This window comes from Setaria viridis, chromosome 9 (assembly GCF_005286985.2).
Source record: "Setaria viridis chromosome 9, Setaria_viridis_v4.0, whole genome shotgun sequence".
NCBI classification, from domain to species: Eukaryota; Viridiplantae; Streptophyta; class Magnoliopsida; order Poales; family Poaceae; genus Setaria; species Setaria viridis.
The window spans coordinates 16,845,268-16,863,702 of NC_048271.2; the positions used below are offsets into that span (position 1 = coordinate 16,845,268).

The 18,435-nt window shown below is 43.9% G+C and overlaps 1 protein-coding gene, 1 long non-coding RNA gene and 1 other non-coding gene across 5 annotated transcripts; 2 read left to right on the forward strand and 1 right to left on the reverse strand.

The window, feature by feature from the left end:
* Window positions 1–2,980: 2,980 nt before the first annotated feature.
* Window positions 2,981–4,656, reverse strand: LOC117838666 (tyrosine--tRNA ligase, chloroplastic/mitochondrial). Its single transcript, XM_034718787.2, has one exon. The coding sequence runs from the start codon at window positions 4,602–4,604 to the stop codon at window positions 3,120–3,122; it is 1,485 nt and encodes a 494-aa protein (XP_034574678.1). The 5' UTR covers window positions 4,605–4,656; the 3' UTR covers window positions 2,981–3,119.
* Window positions 4,657–13,823: 9,167 nt separating this feature from the next.
* Window positions 13,824–13,895, forward strand: TRNAQ-CUG (transfer RNA glutamine (anticodon CUG)). The gene has a single exon. It is a non-coding gene; the product is annotated as a tRNA-Gln (tRNA).
* LOC117839838 (uncharacterized) lies at window positions 13,851–17,227 on the forward strand. 3 transcript variants are annotated; one of them, XR_011897124.1, is made up of 4 exons: window positions 14,721–14,922; window positions 15,853–15,958; window positions 16,070–16,660; window positions 16,854–17,227. It is a non-coding gene; the product is annotated as an uncharacterized lncRNA (long non-coding RNA). The 3 variants fall into 3 exon arrangements; XR_011897125.1 differs by lacking the exons at window positions 14,721–14,922; window positions 15,853–15,958 and adding an exon at window positions 13,851–14,693 and having other exon boundaries at window positions 16,777–17,227; XR_011897123.1 differs by lacking the exons at window positions 14,721–14,922; window positions 15,853–15,958 and adding an exon at window positions 13,860–14,693.
* Window positions 17,228–18,435: the final 1,208 nt, after the last annotated feature.

Below are 18,435 nucleotides of genomic sequence, written 5' to 3' on the forward strand. Positions count from 1 at the left end.
ATTGTGGAGTTTGGAACCAAAATCAAAGTCATTCGCGTATAATATATTCCAAGCTATCCAAGAGTCAAGACAACTACATGTTGGTACAAATGGTCTGGAAGGCTGGAACCATGGACACCATGTATAGAGAAAATACAGGTTTGAGGAAGGAGTGGAACTAATCACAACAAAATGCCAACTCCTTCCCTTCATACTGGACGTTTCTGAAACAATGTTTCAAAAACGATCTAGGCAAATCAATCTCTTTGTAGACCAATGGGTGGGGTGTTGTCGCTTGCTGTTAGCCTTCACTCTTGAGCAATAAAATTGGATAGGGACCTGGGTACGACAAGCAGTCTGAGAAGATGAGTACCTACTTTGAGAAGATGAGTATCTACTTTGCAACAGGTAACATGAAAAAAATCAGTGATACAAAAGCATTTCAAGCTTGGACGCTCCGTTGTGCGATGCAAGTAGAAATGGAAATGAAATGCTACAGCATGGACATGATGATGAAATAAAAAGGAGTGAAATCCTTCCAAACATATCCAATCTCTGAGACAAGCTCCAACAGAAACAAGGCAGTTGTCAGCCCAGAGGTTGCTATAAAATAAATTGCAGGCTGCAGTAGTAGACAGATGAGAGACCACTAACAGGTTTCCTAACTGCGACTACACAAGCATATGATAAAGCTATGCTCACACACCCTTAAGCTGCAGTTTATATAGCAGGTTAGAGTATATTAGAATTCTCTAAGGTCCTTACTAAAACAAAACTAAACAGCTGGAAAATTCTCAGGTTTATACTGCAGGTGCTTAATCAGAATACTACGGATGAACATTTGATATACAGGGTTGACTACACACTGGGGCTGGACACGTTCATACATGGCTTGCGTTGAGAGAGCTTCAGTGATGTCTCTGATCCATCCCTGATGTGACGGCCCATCCCTCACCGTGCAGCTATTTCTTGCTGACTGTCTTGTACGGGTTCAACACAAGAACCTGAATTGGTTGGTACCGCACCCAATTCGCAACCCAAAACCAGGGATTGTTCACTGTGAAAGCCCAAATATTTGAAACACTACAAAACTACATCCTACCATGATGTGATATCACAGGATAAAATATAAGATCAGTGAACAATCCAATATCAGAGCAAAAAGTCTCTTGTAGGACAGGGGCTACCCAAGCAGACCAATGTCTCGCTGGAGGACTATTTGGAACACAAATTGCCATTCTCAGAGCAAATATAGTATTGATACCGCTTTGACATGCAACAATACATACATTAAAAGCATGATAGGCATAACAATGATGCAAAGAATAAAAACAACTCTGCTTGTCTAAAACCACTTATGAGCAGCTCAAATCTTAGGCCCTGTTTGGTAGGCTCCGCTCCTAGGTTCTTAAGAGTGGATTCCATGGAGCCCTGCCAAATGGTTAAAACACAACTAGATTCTGGTGGGAAGCTGACAAGAATTGCTTCTACTGCGAGCTGGGAGCTAAACCCGCTCCCCGTTCAATCCCCACCAGAATCACTTCCCACCTGCTCCCCACCCTGCTCCCCCACCAGAATCACTATCAGAGAAACAGAGAGTGGAGCTCTATCAAACATGCCCTTACAATAAGACTGAAACAATATGTAGCTCAACATGAGGCAATAAGAAGTTACATAACACTGAGAATGCACCATATTTCTCCTAATCAGAATAGTAGCAATGTAGTATAGAGCATGCTGCACCAAAAATAACTTATCAAGACAATCTGATCTAGGAGCCTAGGCATCTACAGCATAGGGATTTTCTTCTCTACCCACTATAGCGCATAGCTCTATTTTGAATGGCATCAACTGGCTGCTGTGAGTTCTCAACAGGCTTGTTTACTGCTTGCCATCTCTGACTTCTTTTTTTTTTTCTGCAACTCATCTTATCAGAAGCTATCCTATTCCACTCTGGAACAGAGACACATCCTATGGATTTGCACCGAGAAGTGCCATGTCAAGATATTCAAAGCTGATTAATGGATGATACCACAGAAATGCCAAGTCAAGATATTGAGAACCATAAGACTACATAGGAAAGAAAAGCTATTCCCCAGTCATAAAAACACATAATGCAAGCATGATACTAAAACGCATAAGGATTGGAATTTCAGTTGCATTCCAAGCAGCATCATGATTTCAAAAGGGGTTTGAATGTTTAGAGGGCTGCAGACTTACAGCTCATTTCAGTAACCTCAGCAAAATCAGTCAGTGATAATTTGATCCGTTTTCTCCTGATATTTATAATATAGATAGCTGCAAGTGAAAAGGCAAACCTAGGTTATCAAACTTGACAGCTAACTCTACATTTACATTTGCAAATTAATTACTCACAAACTGCAAATATTCATGGAAGTAGTTATGACTGTACCAAACAAAGCTTAAAGAGTAACTTTTGCAAGAACATCACCTCATGCCATGTTAGTTAAACAGCAGAATGGGACTGCAATCCAGCCTAAAACTCTTAGAATAGGACTGTAACAGCTGAGATTAAGAACAAAAATGATATATGAACAGGAGAAAAGCTGCTGTACAAAAATGAGTTAAGAACAAACTGGGTAGAGTATTTTCTCCGGCCAAAACTTATCCATTTGTCTAGCAATTTCACTATCATGTACAGCTGTCATGTACAGAATAGACCATTTCAAGGTTCACTTCAAGTACAGATCAGTAGGTTGCATGTTGACTGGTTGAGCAGTCATTTCATATCAGCCTTCTCACTTTGGTATTGAAGCATGAAAGGGTTTAATAAATTTAACGGTGCCTAAACAAGTTGAACCTGCTGTTAGCCCTAACAAGTACAAATTTTACAAGGATTAAACCACTAAAGAACCTAAAATTGTAGGTCCAGGTATGATGTTGATGCTGACATAAGAATGCTGTAATTAGATCGATCCTATACATGACAGGGAAACACAAAATGCCATTCTCAAAGCTGATAGCACACAACGAATTCTGATGAACAAAATGAGCAACAGAGAATGTGTATTCAACCTCTCCAATACAACAATCTGTATTGCCTGTGGACAGCTAATCTGATTTCAAAGGCTCAGCACTTTCTCCTTGATGGACAAAAGTAATAAACACAAAAAAAAAAATCAAGATATTCTCACAACCATCTTGTTTTTCTTTCCAGCAGATAGCAACAGAACTTTCCCATCAACTATATCACCTTCCTCAACCAACTTATCCTCACTATCAATCCTAATGTTATTCAGGTACAGACCACCTTGCTTAATAAGCCGCTTAACCGCTGACTTACTAGCAAGCAAACCTGTGGAAACAGCAAGATCAACCAGGGGAGACTTCAATACTTGATCATAGGCCAAAGAGCATGACGGCACATCGTCTGCTATACCCTCAATTGTTTGTGCGTCCATTTGTGTCTGAGCCCCAGGTCTCAAGGCCTCGGTTGCCTTCAATGCCTCCACCAATCCCTCCTCGCCATGGACGAACCGAGTCACCTCTTCTGCAAGCCTCTTCTGAACAGTGTTTGGCACGTAGCCAGGCTTCTTCATCGACTCTTCCAGCTCCTGAATCTCATCCAAGCTCAGGAACGTCAGGATTTTCATAAACCTGATGACATCAACATCTGGCACCGCGAAGAAGTACTGATAGAACTTGTAAGGCGAGAGCATCTTCGACGAGAGCCAGATTGCCCCATCCTCCGTCTTCCCAAACTTGGTCCCATCACTCTTCAGCAAGAGCGGGAATGTGAGGCCATGCGCCCCCTCAACCTGCAAGATCTTTCGGATCAACTCAGTTCCCGCCGTGATGTTCCCCCACTGATCACTGCCCCCGATCTGCACATTGACACCCATGTTCTTGAACATGTGCAGGAAGTCGTAGCCCTGGAGGAGCTGGTAGGTGAACTCGGTGTAGCTCATTCCGTCCTCTGACGCGAGCCGCTTCTTCACGCTCTCCTTGGCGATCATTGTGCCCACGCGCGCGAAGCGGCCCACCTCTTTCAAGAAATCCAGGAGCGTGATGTCCTTCCACCAGTCGTAGTTATCCAGGATGACGAAGGAACCCATCTTTGCAGACGAATCCGCAGCTGAATTGACCAAAGGCTGCTCGTTTTTACAGGGTTGGGAATGGTGGGCAGGCTCGGGGACGCGGCCGAGGATCTGGGCGACGAGGGACTTGATGGCGTCGGAGTTGGCTTCAACGGCGGCGACATCGAGCTCGGGGCGCTCGGCGCTCTTTCCGGACGGGTCCCCAACGCGGCCCGTGGCGCCGCCGACCAGGGCGACGGCGGTGTGGCCGCACCGGCGGAACCAGGAGAGCGCGACGAGGCCAAGGAGGTTGCCGAGGTGCAGGCTCTCGGCGGTGGGATCGAAGCCGCAGTACACCTTGAGCTCCCCGGGGCGCGCCGCCGCGAGCGCCTCCGAGGTGGTGGCCTCGACGAGCCCGCGCTCCCGGAGCACGTCCACGACGCCGGCCGACGCGGCGTTGGAGACGGGAGCGGAGGCGGTGGCGGAGAGGCGGCGCCGGAGGGGATGGGCGTGGCGGAGGAGGAGGAGGCGGTGCGGGCGCAGGAAGGCCCGTGAGGAGGCGGCCGCAGCCATGGCAGCGGTGGCCATCGCGGGAGAGGACGACGAGGGTTCTCGGCCTACCACTGGTGATAGCCGGATAGGGCTTTTCTGGGTTGACGACTGACCTTTTTTTTTAGAGGAGGGTTGATAAGACTTTTGGGCCCATATGGGCTTCCCTGTTCTTTGAGGGAGGAACACATGTTTTTTTCTGGACCGAACCGGGTGGAGGAAAATTTACTAAACTGGGCCTGCATATGCTAGCTCACATCACATTGGGCCAGACCTCACTTTCGTGGGCTGGTTTACACAGCAGAATATATGACAAGTTAAAATTTGCCTGAAAAAAACATACAGAGAGTTAACACTTACGTAAACATGGTAGCAAGCTCTAGTCTTAGTGAGTACTGAGTAGTGACTACAACTGGACAAGTTTGAAATGTGTTGAAACTATCTGTCTCTACTCTCTAGTAACGAATCCGTACATGACTCATGCCCAGCCACTAGTAACGGAAATAAAGGCGATCAAGGTTGATCGACGGCGATGCTGATGCGACGTAATAAAGCTCTGCCGAGATAAGTGATCCCCTGGGCCATGGCGACGGCGAGATGCATCATTTGGGCATTTGACCCCAGGCGCTCCATAACAACAAACCGCTGGCACTTCTCAGCCGCAGCCTGTCGCATGATCCATGTAAAGCTAGGCGCCCGTAGATCTCCTTGGCGCGGGGGCGATCATGATTCGCCGCCTTTTTGACCCGGCCGAGCCCACCGCGCCGAGGGCGTCGTGCGCTGATGACAGGATGAGCACTGGCACTGATGACTGGTAGCCAATCCACCGATCAGAATCTAATTATCTGCCAGCGAAATTTTTGCCTTTTTGTCAAGGCCAGCCAAATGGTACGTGCGCGTGTGTCTCTCGATCTATGTGCATGGAGAGCGTCGCACGATCGTGCCAGGGGGCGGAGCTAGGCAAGAAAGCCACCTGGATCTCCTCTACAACCAGGATACAAGATAGGGGTCATCAGCTACTAAGACCCTATTTGGATCCTTGTCTAAAGTTTAGCTGGCTAAATTTAGCCACTTTAGATCCAAACAGGACCCAGCTAAATTTTAGCTGCAGCTAAAAATCTTTAGCTAATTGAACCCAGCTAAACCAACTAAAAACTGGTAAAAGATCATAGTGCCCCTCCACCTACCGCATTGGGAAATCCCTTCGTTCCCCTCCCGCACCGCTCCTCTTCCGGAGGTCCGGTCGCCACTCACCGTCGATCCGCCCTACTCACCGCTCTCGCACACCGCCAGCCTCGCGCATCGCCGCTCCCCGCGCTTCCCGTGCTGCTTCCCAGGGGCCGTTGCTCGCACGAGCTCGGGGCTACCGCCGTGGCGGTGGGGCTCCCGCAGCTGCGCCGGAACTCGTCTGGGTCCAGGAAGAAGCCGCAACAGCAGGCAGGCAGCGAAGGCAGGGCTAGGAAGCCGCCGCCGCCGCCGCCTGCGTGAGCTCTCCACCGTGGTCGTGGACGGGTACCCAAACGACGAGCTGGACGCCCATCTCCACCTCTTCCACTGCATCCCCATCTAGGTGGTGCCATCGCAAACTTCTCCCACCGTGAGCTTGCCGCAGGCCTCCACAAAGGCCCCAATCTGAATGCTCTGCAAGGCACCAATCCAAATCAATCTTGGACGGAGATTCTTTCGTGGTGTTCAATTGAGTTTGGATTTCATCGTAGCCTCTGAATTGGGGTGTTGTTAATTCGGTGCGTATGCTTGCTTAGAATATTGTTACCTGATAAAATATTGAATGCTTAAGGTAGATTAATTGCTCTTTGTTGATTAATTTCACCCGTTCTGAACTACCAGCAAATTGAGAAAATGAAAAGACATTCTCTGGTTCTTCTACTATTTCACCTGGGTCAGTGGAGTGTTTGTCTTTGATCATCTGCAATTTCAAGCTGGCTTATTGACCAAAACACTAAACGGATACAAGCTTAGGATTATTAGCAGCAGAGGCGTGGGAGGGAGGGTAGAATAGACAAATATCTTATTTAGCCGGTAAATCCAAACACCTCTAGCTAAAATTTAGCTAGGTGGTCTTTAGCTAGCTAAATTTTAGATGAGTGGATCCAAACAGGACTTAAGAAGAGTGATTTTCCCTTGAGTTTAACAAAGTTATCAGGGTCAGCTGACCCCAATAAACACCTCTGGCTCTGCCTCTCCGTGCGGATCATCGGACAGGCACGATGTGATGACTACTAGTACTTGATTGCAGCTCGTGATGACTGACGACTGATGAGTTTAGTTGGCCAAATTGGGAGGTGCCAAATTACTGTGCTGGCACTGTAGCACACTGTAGCGTTTCGTTTGTATTTGTGAATTATTGTCCAAACATTGACTAATTAGGCTCAAAAGATTCATCTTGCAAAGTACAACAAAACTGTGCAATTAGTTTTTAATTTTATCTACATTTAGTACTCCATGCATGTACCGCAAGTTTGATGTGATGGGAAATCTTCTTTTTGCATAGTGCCAAAGTTGGGAGTTGGGGGTGAAGTAAACAAGGGCTAGGTTGGGATGTGTATATATATACTCCCTACATTTAAAATTGTAGGTCTTTTTCATTTTTCTAGATCTATAGATATAATTATGCATCTAGACATACACTACGTCTAGTGCATAGGAAAAACTATGCACATAAAAAAGTCAACACATTAGCCATGTTGGAACCATATGTCTTTATTTTATCTAAGCAAACTATTTGATGAAATCACGAAAAAACTATAGAAAAATGTTTTAAAATATAAGGAAAACCTAAATGACTCAAAATAATTTCTTATTTGATACCGAACGATAACTCAATCTCTTCATTGGCCCTGGAAAAAAAATTCTCCCTAAATTTTGACACCGAGATCCAATTTTCATTTCTTATTTCACAATTACGTTACTTATGTCAGTTTAGTAGGGCAAAATGACCTCCAAAAATAATGAAACCTTTTTTAGTGATAAACTAATGAAGATGGATATATTTTTTAAAAAAAAATACACATGTACCTTTACAGCTTTAAAATTAAAATTCACCAAATTATGCTACTTTTAAAACTTATCTGAATTTTTATGGTGCCAAAATACATTTCAAATTATGTAGAAAATAAGTAATATTCCTAACATTAGAGGCAAAAATTTATTATTATTCCTAGCATAAGTTACAAATAGAATTATGAAGAATGGGAAATTTTTTAAGAACCTCATCATTATCCATGTAATTTATGGTGGAAATAATTTTATATATTGATACATCCCATGCAAGGAATATTAGTTATTTTTCCATTATTTTTTGAAATTAGTTTGGTTCTATGAAAATTCAAATAAATTTCAAAAATGCCTTAATTTTATGAATTATACAATAAAGGTACATGTTCGTTTTTAAGCAATATGGGTTCATTTCTATTTGTTCTATATCTAGAAAAGTTTTCATGAATTGTTGATGTGATTGGGTGATAGTTTCGCCCGAGTTAACAAACTTTTGTGACGAAAAGATCAAACAAGGAATGAAAGTCACAACCAACATCAAACACTAAACCCTATCATAGACTGGTTCATAAGCTTTACACGACAGCCAAAGTGCTGTGAGCCTGGAGTAGAAATATCATCTCGAACGCTAAGCTGAAGCTACACATGGCTCAGTAAGTCATCCTACACCTCGACATCGTGCAAGAAGATAGGGATCTCTCCTACACAGAATACCGCCTCCATGCTAAGCTAAAAAGGTGCATCCTGGGCTGGGCTATAATTGAGAAGGTGAGGAAGCAGCAATGTTCCAGAATCACAAACCTGCGTGAGGGGGATGCAAACACATATTTTTTCACCTAAAGGCAAACACAAGGAGGCATAAGAACTTCATTCAACGGCTACGGAGGGGAACAGGATGGGCAACCTCACATCAAGATAAAACACAAAATCATCTACGAACACTTCACCTGGGTCATGGCAAACCCACAAGAGAGAATGCTTGATTTCAATTGGGACAACCTACAACACCCCACAATTGACCTAACCTTTCTCGATGCGCCCATCACCGAGCAAGAAATTCAATGCGCCATAGCATAGCTACCCAACGACAAAGCACTAGGCCCAGATGGATTCACAAGCCTATTCTTCAAATCTTGTTGGCACATAATCAAGCAAGACATGTCAACTCCTTCCATAGCATCCGATGCACAGACCTAAACCTAGTCCTAGTAAACACGGCCAACATTATTCTAATTCCAAAAAAGGAAGGAGCGGAGGCCAATCAGCCTTATACATGCGTTCGCGAAAATAATCAGCAAGATCCTCGCACTTAGATTGGCCCCTTATATGCATCAACTAATCTCACCTTGCCAAAGCGCATTTATAAAGTACGAAGCATTCACGATAACTTCCTCTACGTTCGTAACATAGCGTGGCGCTTTCATAGAAACAGAACGTCGGCTCTCCTGATAAAGTTGGATATCCCTAAGGCCTTCGACTCGGTGCGTTGAGACTACTTTATGTCACTTCTCCAGCAAAAAGGTTTCCCACAGCGATGGAGAAACTAGATAGCAGCATCTCTCACAATGTCTTCTTCAAAAATCCTGCTCAATGGCATACCATCAAGCCCGATCCAACACGGTCGCGGTCTACATCAAGGCGACCCATTGTCACCACTACTGTTCATCCTTTCCATTGACCCTTTACACTGCCTCCTCTTCAAAGCTACGGAACTTGGCCTCCTCGACAGCCTAGGGGGACGCATCGCCCGTTTCAGGGTGTCAATGTATACGGATGATGCGGTCATCTTTATCAAACCTACTTGAAAGAACATTGGCAACTTGAAAGAAATCCTACATTCCTTTGGTGTGACAACTGGCGTACAAACAAACATCCAAAAAACGAGCGTGACTCGAATCAACTGCGGCCATATTAACCTCAATGAGGTTCTACAAAACCTACCCGTAACTAGAATTGAATTCCCCATCAAATATCTGGGTCTACCCTTTCTATGAGAAGGCTAAAGAAAATGGAGTTTTGGCCCTTGGTCGAAAAAGTGGTAGCAAAAGTATCAGGATGGTATGGCAAGCATCTCACCCTGGCGGGACGGGTAAGTTTAACAAAATCAGTTCTATCATTGCAGCTAGTATATCTGCTCACAGTGCTACAGGTGGCAAAAGAATTATTAGAGGATCTCGACAAGATGAGGAAACATTTCTTATGGGCAGGTGATGTGGCTTTAACAGGCGGGAAATGTAAGGTTAACTGGATAAGAACATGCCTGCCCAAAGAAAATGGCGGGCTAGGAGTGCTCGACCTTGAGCGGTTTGCAAGGGTGCTACGTTTGCGATGGCTATGGCATGAATGGACGTCGCCAGAGAAAGCATGGGTGGGAACTGAAACCCATGCGATGAAACTGACTACCTACTTTTTGCTGTTTGCACATGTATCACGATTGGTAACGAAAAAAGAACAAGCTTTTGGCATTCAGGGTGGATACAGGGGTAGAGACCTAAGGACGTTGCGCTGAACTTACTCAAGATGTCGCGGGCTAAAAAGCAGACGGTGGAGGAAGCGTTGAGCAACAACAGATGGATCAGGGACTTGGACCTGCACAATGGGCTAACAACAGGTCACCTAGAAGAATTTGTGCGACTTTGGGTTTTGCTACGCGAAGTACAACTCCATCCACATCAGGAAGATCAGATCACATGGAAGCTAACGGCCAGCGGGACATACTTGGCCGCCTCAGCATACAGAGCTCAATTCATCAGCTGCACTTGAGCACCCCACACCAACACGATTTGGAAAATCTAGCCCCCACCAAAGTGCGGATTCTTCGCATGGCTAATCACCTAGAACCGTGGGCTGGCCCGTCATGGGTGGCAACACAGCGCAACCTGTCCGCTCTGTCATAGAACTACGGAATCGGCCCACCACCTCCTAGCAGAATGCGGATACACAAGAAGATTTGGAGCCTCACCGGAATGGATTGGGCAACCGATCCTACAATCCCAACAGTGGCGACCTAGTGAGAATGTGCTCCAGTGGTGGATAAACATCACCACTTCGCACCCGATGAGTCGTAGAGCTGCAAGAAACCTAACCCTATTGATCATCCGGGAGGAGCGAAATGCGAGAGTTTTTCGACGACACGAAACTTCCACTACCAACCTTATGTCGAAGATAAAGGAGGAGGCCACTGCTTGGATGATGGCAGGAGCCAAGGATCTAGCGTGTTTAATCTTACGTCTGTAATTCTCATCGGTTCGCCGATCTCTCTCTTTTGTATCAATAAAATAGGAACAATCTCGTACCCATTCGTTAAAAAAAGAATTCTTTAGCCGAGGAGAAACTTTTCAGTTTTCATCACTAGTCGTCTATCTTCAACATGCCACCGCCTTCACGGAGGAACGAAGCAGTATAACGCAACAAGCGTACATGCTGCAGAGCTTTTGGTCATCTCAGTCAATTTTTATCTAAGATTCGCAATCCATCAAATCAAGGAGGCGTCTGCGTTTCACGGTCGCTCCCTGGAGCGGACTCATCAGTCGGTTCGGCGCGCGCGTAACGTACGATGCCAGGCTTTGCGACAGGGAATTTCCTGGAGGCGACAACAAGACACGCGACATGCGCGCGCACGTGATGCTGGCCGTGTGATACTCAAAGCATTGGCACCGGTAAATTAGCAATGCAAGCGTCTCCAAGAGTTGCTATAAAGTTCTAAAATACGTGTTTTGGGATTTTGCTAAAAGTTATTGGGTGGAGAAAGGAAACCCTTCACCAACAGTGCCCAAAAAATAGTTTCCAAAATAATTTAGTTTGTGCCACGTTACCTTCTTTTGGGATCAACAACAATTATTTCCATGATTTTTTTCAGGTGACCGGCCTCTGCTCCTAGCGCAGTAGTGCTGCATTTTAGTTCGAACTAAAGTTCATGTCACATCGAATATTCGAAAGCTAATTAGGAGAACTAAATATGAGCTAATTATAAAACTAATTACACAGGTGGAGGCTAATTCGCAAGACGAATCTATTAAACCTAATTAATCTATCATTAGCATATATTTACTGTAGCATCACATTGTCAAATCATAAACTAATTAGACTTAATAAATTCGTCTCGCAAATTAACCTCCATACATACAATTGGTTTTGTAATTAGTCAATATTTAATATTTCTAATTAGTATCCGTAACATTACTAGAAGTTCAGGCCTAAAGAACCTTGATCGTGGAACTTCGTGCTCTACAGATCAGAGTGCAGACACCAGGCGGCTACTCCGTACCTGTTAGACACTGACGACCCTCAGGAAAAAATGGCGATGGCAGTAGTTCAACCACGCACGACGGCAAAAGGTAGGGCAGGCTGCGCACAGCGGCGACGACGACCGGACCAGTGCAGCTGTGCCGAGGCAGGAGGTGACCCAACCCAACTGCACGGGCGACGCGAGAAAAATGGCGCCTCCGATGCAAATTGGTGCGAGGTCTGAGCGGAATGGCAGATTGGGAGTGCTGAGCGAGAGGGCAAATTTAGCTCCGGAAGCAGCGTTTTTTGGGCAGAGGTAAATATTGGGAGCTGATTTTGGGAACTGTTGGAGTCTGATTTTGTTTGTTACATCTAAAATCTGATTTTAACAATAAATTTTGAGCACTCTTGGAGATGCTTTAATCGGAAAGAGGTCTACGAAGATTTCTGGAAAAACGTCAACGTTTGCTGCTGTTTTATTTGGCAATGTTCCACTGTCAAATCTAAGCAAATTTACGATTGCCCCACAGTTTAATCCTGCAAAAAAGACGTTTTTTCGACACGATTTAGCGGCAAATCTAGTTCGATTTCGCTGCTTGGAGTACAGCTCGATTTCGCTTCCAGAGCTCGTAGGGCTTCGAGATTATCCCAGTTGCCTGGCTACTGGGCCCACACATGGGACCCACGAGGTCGACGACCTTTTTTGCTTCCGCTATATTTCCAACTACTCTACCAACTGACACCACTGTCCCACAAACACGTGGTCCCATTCATCAGAAAAGAGATCAGAGATGGGCCCGGCGCACAGGTGGGTAGCGGCAGTTTGACCGTGTAGGATGGTCGCACGTGCAGGGGGCTTGCGGCGGCGCGTTGGGGCGAAACTTTGGCGGGAGATTTGAGTTCTGGCGGGCTCATTGCCCGCCAAGGAGCGAATATCCGAGGAGAGATGCCATTCCCTTCTTTTCATCTCGTTTTCCTCTGCTCAGTGGCGTTTGCTAATTTCTCTTGTGCCAATAAGCGGTTCGGTTCGGTTGGAGTTAGTGCCAACTTCGTTAATTAATTTTGTCGTGGAAAACATGTGTGGAAACTTGGTAGCATAAAACTATACTACATCAATCCTGTGCTGCAAAGGTGTGGCTTTGTAGAAATTATTTAACTTCATGAATTTTGTTTCGTACCAAAACTGGGTGCTTGATAAAAAAAGTAATCTTTACATAGTCAAATACATTAGTACACAAACTTCGATACATCTCTCTAATTGCTTATTTCAATGCAGTAATTTTGTAGGTGGATGCATTAGGTACATCATCTTCTTTACTTAGATTCTCAAATTCCTAGGCAAGCCACCTAAAATCTTCAAATCACCTCTATTCACATAATCGAACAACCATCAAATAAACATCTTAGTACGCATCAAAGCCCCACGCACACAACAACACGCAAGTCATGGTGCGGGGTGCATGAAACATTCACGAATTGTTTGTGCGATGCTCGTCATCTTGTAGGGGTCTGCATGTTCATGAATAAGCGAAACATGTCCAAGCACCACTTGCTATGTACGACCATGTCTTCACACTCCCACAATTGTCCAGTGATGCCTCCTCAAAAGCGCTTCGGCACATGACTTACCTTCGATCTACTTTGCTTGCAACGGCATTCAATTTGTCCATGCACCGGTGTTCGTCGAGAGGAGCATCGTCTTGCTGTGCTGCTGCCATTTTCGTCTGTTCTAGTGGTTCTCGAGCAAGCCGCGGGTGAGCACTCTCTTACCCTTCCCTCTTTGCCCCGTGTGTCAATTGTTTTTCATTTCATTCCTACGCGCTAAGCGGAGAAAGGGATTCATCTCTTTTAGTGCGTGACAAGGATTTATCGAAATCGAAGTCCCTAGTCGATAAAGATATGTTGACCAAATCCTTACCCAAGTCAGGGATTGCTTGCCAATGGAGATATATTTTACTAAACCCTTAGCTTTCACTGTTGCGACTTATAATTTAATAAGAGCTTAATGGCAACAAAGGTCCCATGGTCTAGCGGTTAGGACATTGGACTCTGAATCCAGTAACCCGAGTTCAAATCTCGGTGGGACCTTTTTTTTCCATTTTTTTCTCTCTTGTTATTTGATGAAATCATGTTGACCAGCTCAAAGCTACTACATCCAATGGCTGGAATAAGTAATTCCTGCTAAGACGAAGTGTGAAATCCTGATAACCTAATATGTTATTTTTTTAAATCAGGTGAGTTTCACTAGTTCCTGCTCCACAAGAACAGACCAGAAGGTGCTTTTCCTCGGCTCAAAAAGTTTCCACGGACCACATACAGACCATTTTTCTGACTGCAGGCTAGAAATGAAGATAAGGCAAGGAGCACGTTGGGGCCGAACGTAGATTTGGTACTGTCACTTATTTTAGTTAATTCCTACGTACTGTGGGATTTCACTGATTTCAGTGCATGCACTTCTGCACTTACTTCAAAAGCAACCAAGCAAAATCTTGAATTAGCAACCCAATGGCATTTTTCGATACTTCAATTTATTGCCAAACTAAATAAAGGGAGCTTTGGAGAACGGATATGCACAAGGGAGGTTTGGGTTAAGGGATATCAAGACACATTTTAACTTTTGGTTTACACTAGCTTTAGATTTTAGAATAGATATACAATCATTTATGACTAAAATACTTACTGAGCGAGGGCAACAAACAGCTATCCGCTTCTGCGCCAAGCCTCTAACCATCGCTTGGTCAACTCGCTGCCACCCCAGGTGGCTGACGACGATAAGGGGCCAAGCCTTTCTCCCGTTTACCCCTCCTTTCTTTCCTGACGGCGACAACTGGGCGAGCGGCGCCAAGGTCTTACTCGGTTCCAGCGCCGGCGATGAGTATCGACCAGGTACGCCCTTCCATTCATCCCCTTCCCTTCCCGCTGTCAAAATTGAGCTCCGCAAACCCCTAACGTAAGCCAATTCTATTCGGGTCTGATATATTCACTAACTCTGATTATTTGTTATGATATACTGGATCCGCTCCTGTTTTCCAATGGATCAAAGAATCGATCTTGACATCCAAACCTGTGGCAACGTTGAATTCGTGATCCAAGGCTGGAGGATTAGCCATTTGAGGTTTGCTTATTGTGAAACCAATACCCACAAGTTCTCGGAATCCTATAAATTCCTAGGGCAGCCTATCATGAGGGGTACATATAGATAGCTTACATGTCCTGGTTGTTCGTGGTGTTGTGAAATGGAGGTCAAGTGCATGTTTGCTGTCATGGTGATACTGTTTTACTCGAGTCTAAATTTCAAATCTGTTACTCTTGTCATAACAAATGCCATGCGACGTTTGAGGTAATGAGGTTACTAGTGATGTCCCTTGAAATGTTTTGGGAAGGTGACTCTTAGAGTGGAGCATTGGCTAGAAAAATCTATTGTGATTGACCATTAACAGCTTCCAAACAGACTGCAGAATTCCATGAAAAAAATCGTTGGTATGTCTCGCCACTAAAGCAGTATTGCCTTTAATTAATTTAATGCGTTGAAGTCCATATCTAAATTGATGATCTGAACTTGTTTTGATTCCTGATTCTCAAACTTGTAGTCACACTGCTAATTAAGACTTTTGTGGGTTTAGTAGCTTCGAATGGGTCATGGCAAACAAATAGACTCATCACCCGTGCTCCAGGCTTGTCCTGTCCTGTTACGTTACTCCAACTGTACTTCTGATTAACTGGTGATATTTAAGCACTGTATTGTTTTAAGAAAAGTTAATAAGCACTGCAGGGATCCGTTGTGGGCAGGTTTATCACTCTAGTTTGGGCCTTGTTTAGTTGCCCAACTTTGAAGATGCAAAATCACTATTGTAGCACTGTAGCACACTGTAGCGTTTCGTTTGTATTTGTGAATTATTGTCCAAATATTAACTAATTAGGCTCAAAAGATTCGTCTTGCAAAGTACAACAAAACTGTGCAATTAGTTTTTGATTTTGTCTACATTTAGTACTCCATGCATGTACTGCAAGTTTGATTGTGATGGAGAATTTTCTTTTTGCATAGTGTCAAAGTTGGGAGTTGGGGGAACTAAACAGGCCCTTCGTTGATGATGACAGCATTACCAAAGCTTGTGGCTGTCCTTTGCTTCCACTAAAAACTCATATAAAGGGTCCATCCCCATCCTCTGACCCAGTTCATCCTGTCAACACTGAACAAATGGATGATTTACTCCCACCAATACAAGAACACTAATATTATTATCATCTTTTTTTTTTTACAGATAAAGCTGACATAGTTGATGAAGCCATAACTTTGTTTCGAGCAAACGTTTTCTTCAAAAACTTCCATGTGAGAGGCCAAGCAGACAAATTACTGATCTATCTGACATTTTACATCAACATTGCCCTAAAAAGGCTAGAAGGCTGCCGGACGCTAGCTGTTGGGAGGAGGGGGTTAAAATTTAGTTCCCGTCACATCGAATGTTTGGACACTAATTAGGAGTATTAAACCTAGACTAATTACAAAACTAATTACACAATCCCTAGGCTATCGCGAGACGAATCTATTAAGCCTAATTAGTCCATGATTTGGCAATGTGGTGCTACAATAACCATTCACTAATGATGGATTAATTAGGCTTAATAGATTCGTCTCGCGATTTAACCTAGGGGTCTGCAATTAGTTTTGTAATTAGCTTATGTTTAATCCTTCTAATTAGTATCCGAACATCCGATGTGACAGGGCTAAAGTTTAGCCCCCTCCTCCCAAACACGCAATCATTGACCTGGGCTTGGAGAAAGTTCCTGTGCCTGGGGAACCAGGGTTTCCTTCCCTGGACTTTTCACTCTTCCCCTGTCCCAGAAGGAAGCAGGTATTCAGCTTCACCTGCTTCAATTGGACGGCTATGTGTATTTATTTGAATTAAACTAAGTCTTTTATCTGCTTAGATGTAATAAGCTGTTAAGTAGTATTTTTGTTACATTGTAGACTAGCCAAGTAAATCATTCATGTGCCCACGGATTGAGATGGTAAATTGATAACGGAGCATTTCTGTCTAAATTCAGAACTGTTGAGGAATTATTTGAAGCAGATAAGGGAGGAAACAAGTGGAAGACTGCTCAACTGTGCATACAGAGCTAATGGCTTTTCAAACAAATGGTGGTTGGCTTTTGCGAAGAGGAAGTTCATGAACATTGTCATCCTTCAGACGATATAGACATTTTCAGCAGCATGTTAAGAGTTGTTTGTGGAAGTCCTGGTATCTCTTATGATTATGTGAAGTATTACAAAAAAGAGCCATCCTACATCAGGAGTGAGAAAAAGTTCTTTATGAAATGATGGATAGCATGTCATAAATTAATTTTCTGTTGCAAACTTGCGATGGATGAACTGAGAACACAAGCTGTTAGGTTGTCTTCACTATTTTCTCCGCTGTTCATCTCTTTGAGTCCAAACCTTTAAGTGGGCATATCCTCAAATGATGTGTATAATCTTAAGACAAGACGGCATTTTGCACAGATGTTCTTAATCTTCTGCTTACCGCAAATGTGGCATGTATGTTAGTAATTAGAGAAATTTTAGAATGATTGTTTATATTAATGTTAAAAATAAAGATGATATTAATTGAATATGGTAATACTATCTAAAAACATAGGTTATGATAATATTACAAAAATAAATAGTACGAATCAATAAATTAGGATAATAAACTAGGATAACATAGATGTCGGGAGACTCAAAACATACTTAATTAGAAACAAATTTGGCTTATGAGTTGGATGACAAGTTAATTTTAGCTAAATAAGAACAACACCATTATATTAATTAAACATAAATTTGACATCATCATATTTATCGAGGCTAATGAGCCAATAAAATATCTCAGGAGTGATTTAACGAGTTGGCTCGTAAAAAGCGAGCAAAAGTTGAAACTTGACTCAACTCACTTAAAGAGGTCGAACCGAACTGAACCTGTAAAAGAGTCGAGTCAGCTCACGAGTCTAAGTTTTTCTGCCAGCCTGAGGTACGTACGTGCACCTAGCGCATACGCGCGGCTGCCGGCAAAAGTCCTTGAAAGAGCCCGTGGGCGTGTGTCCCGGCACGTCCAAATCAAGCCCATGACGCACGCACCGATCATAAAAAAAAAAGCAGCGAGACGGCATCACAGGACAAGAAGACGATCGAACGCGACATCGTGAAGGGAATCTTGAAACATTTGGGACGACGACTGGCCGATCGTCGTCGTTGTCGCGCGTGTTGTGCTTGTGCATGTACGTGTAGCTGCCCTACCTGCCTACCAACTAGGCCTTGTTTAGTTGGCCAAATTAGGAGATGCAAAATTACTGTACCAACACTGTAGCACACTGTAGCGTTTCGTTTGTATTTATAAATTATTGTCCAAATATTAACTAATTAGACTTAAAAGATTCGTCTCGCAAAGTACAACAAAACTGTGCAATTAGTTTTTAATTTCATCTACATTTAGTACTCCATGCATATACCACAAGTTTGATGTGATGGTGAATCTTCTTTTTGTATAGTATCAAAGTTAGGAATTGGGTAACTAAACATGGTCTAGTCACGTCGCGGCAGATGGCCATCTCATTCTGATGTGAATCAGATGGCGTGTGCACGCATGCCTACATT

What these genes read in the sequence shown, in the direction of transcription:
- LOC117838666 (XM_034718787.2), bottom strand. Translation starts at nt 4,604, where the DNA reads ATGGCCACCGCTGCCATGGCTGCGGCCGCCTCCTCACGGGCCTTCCTG.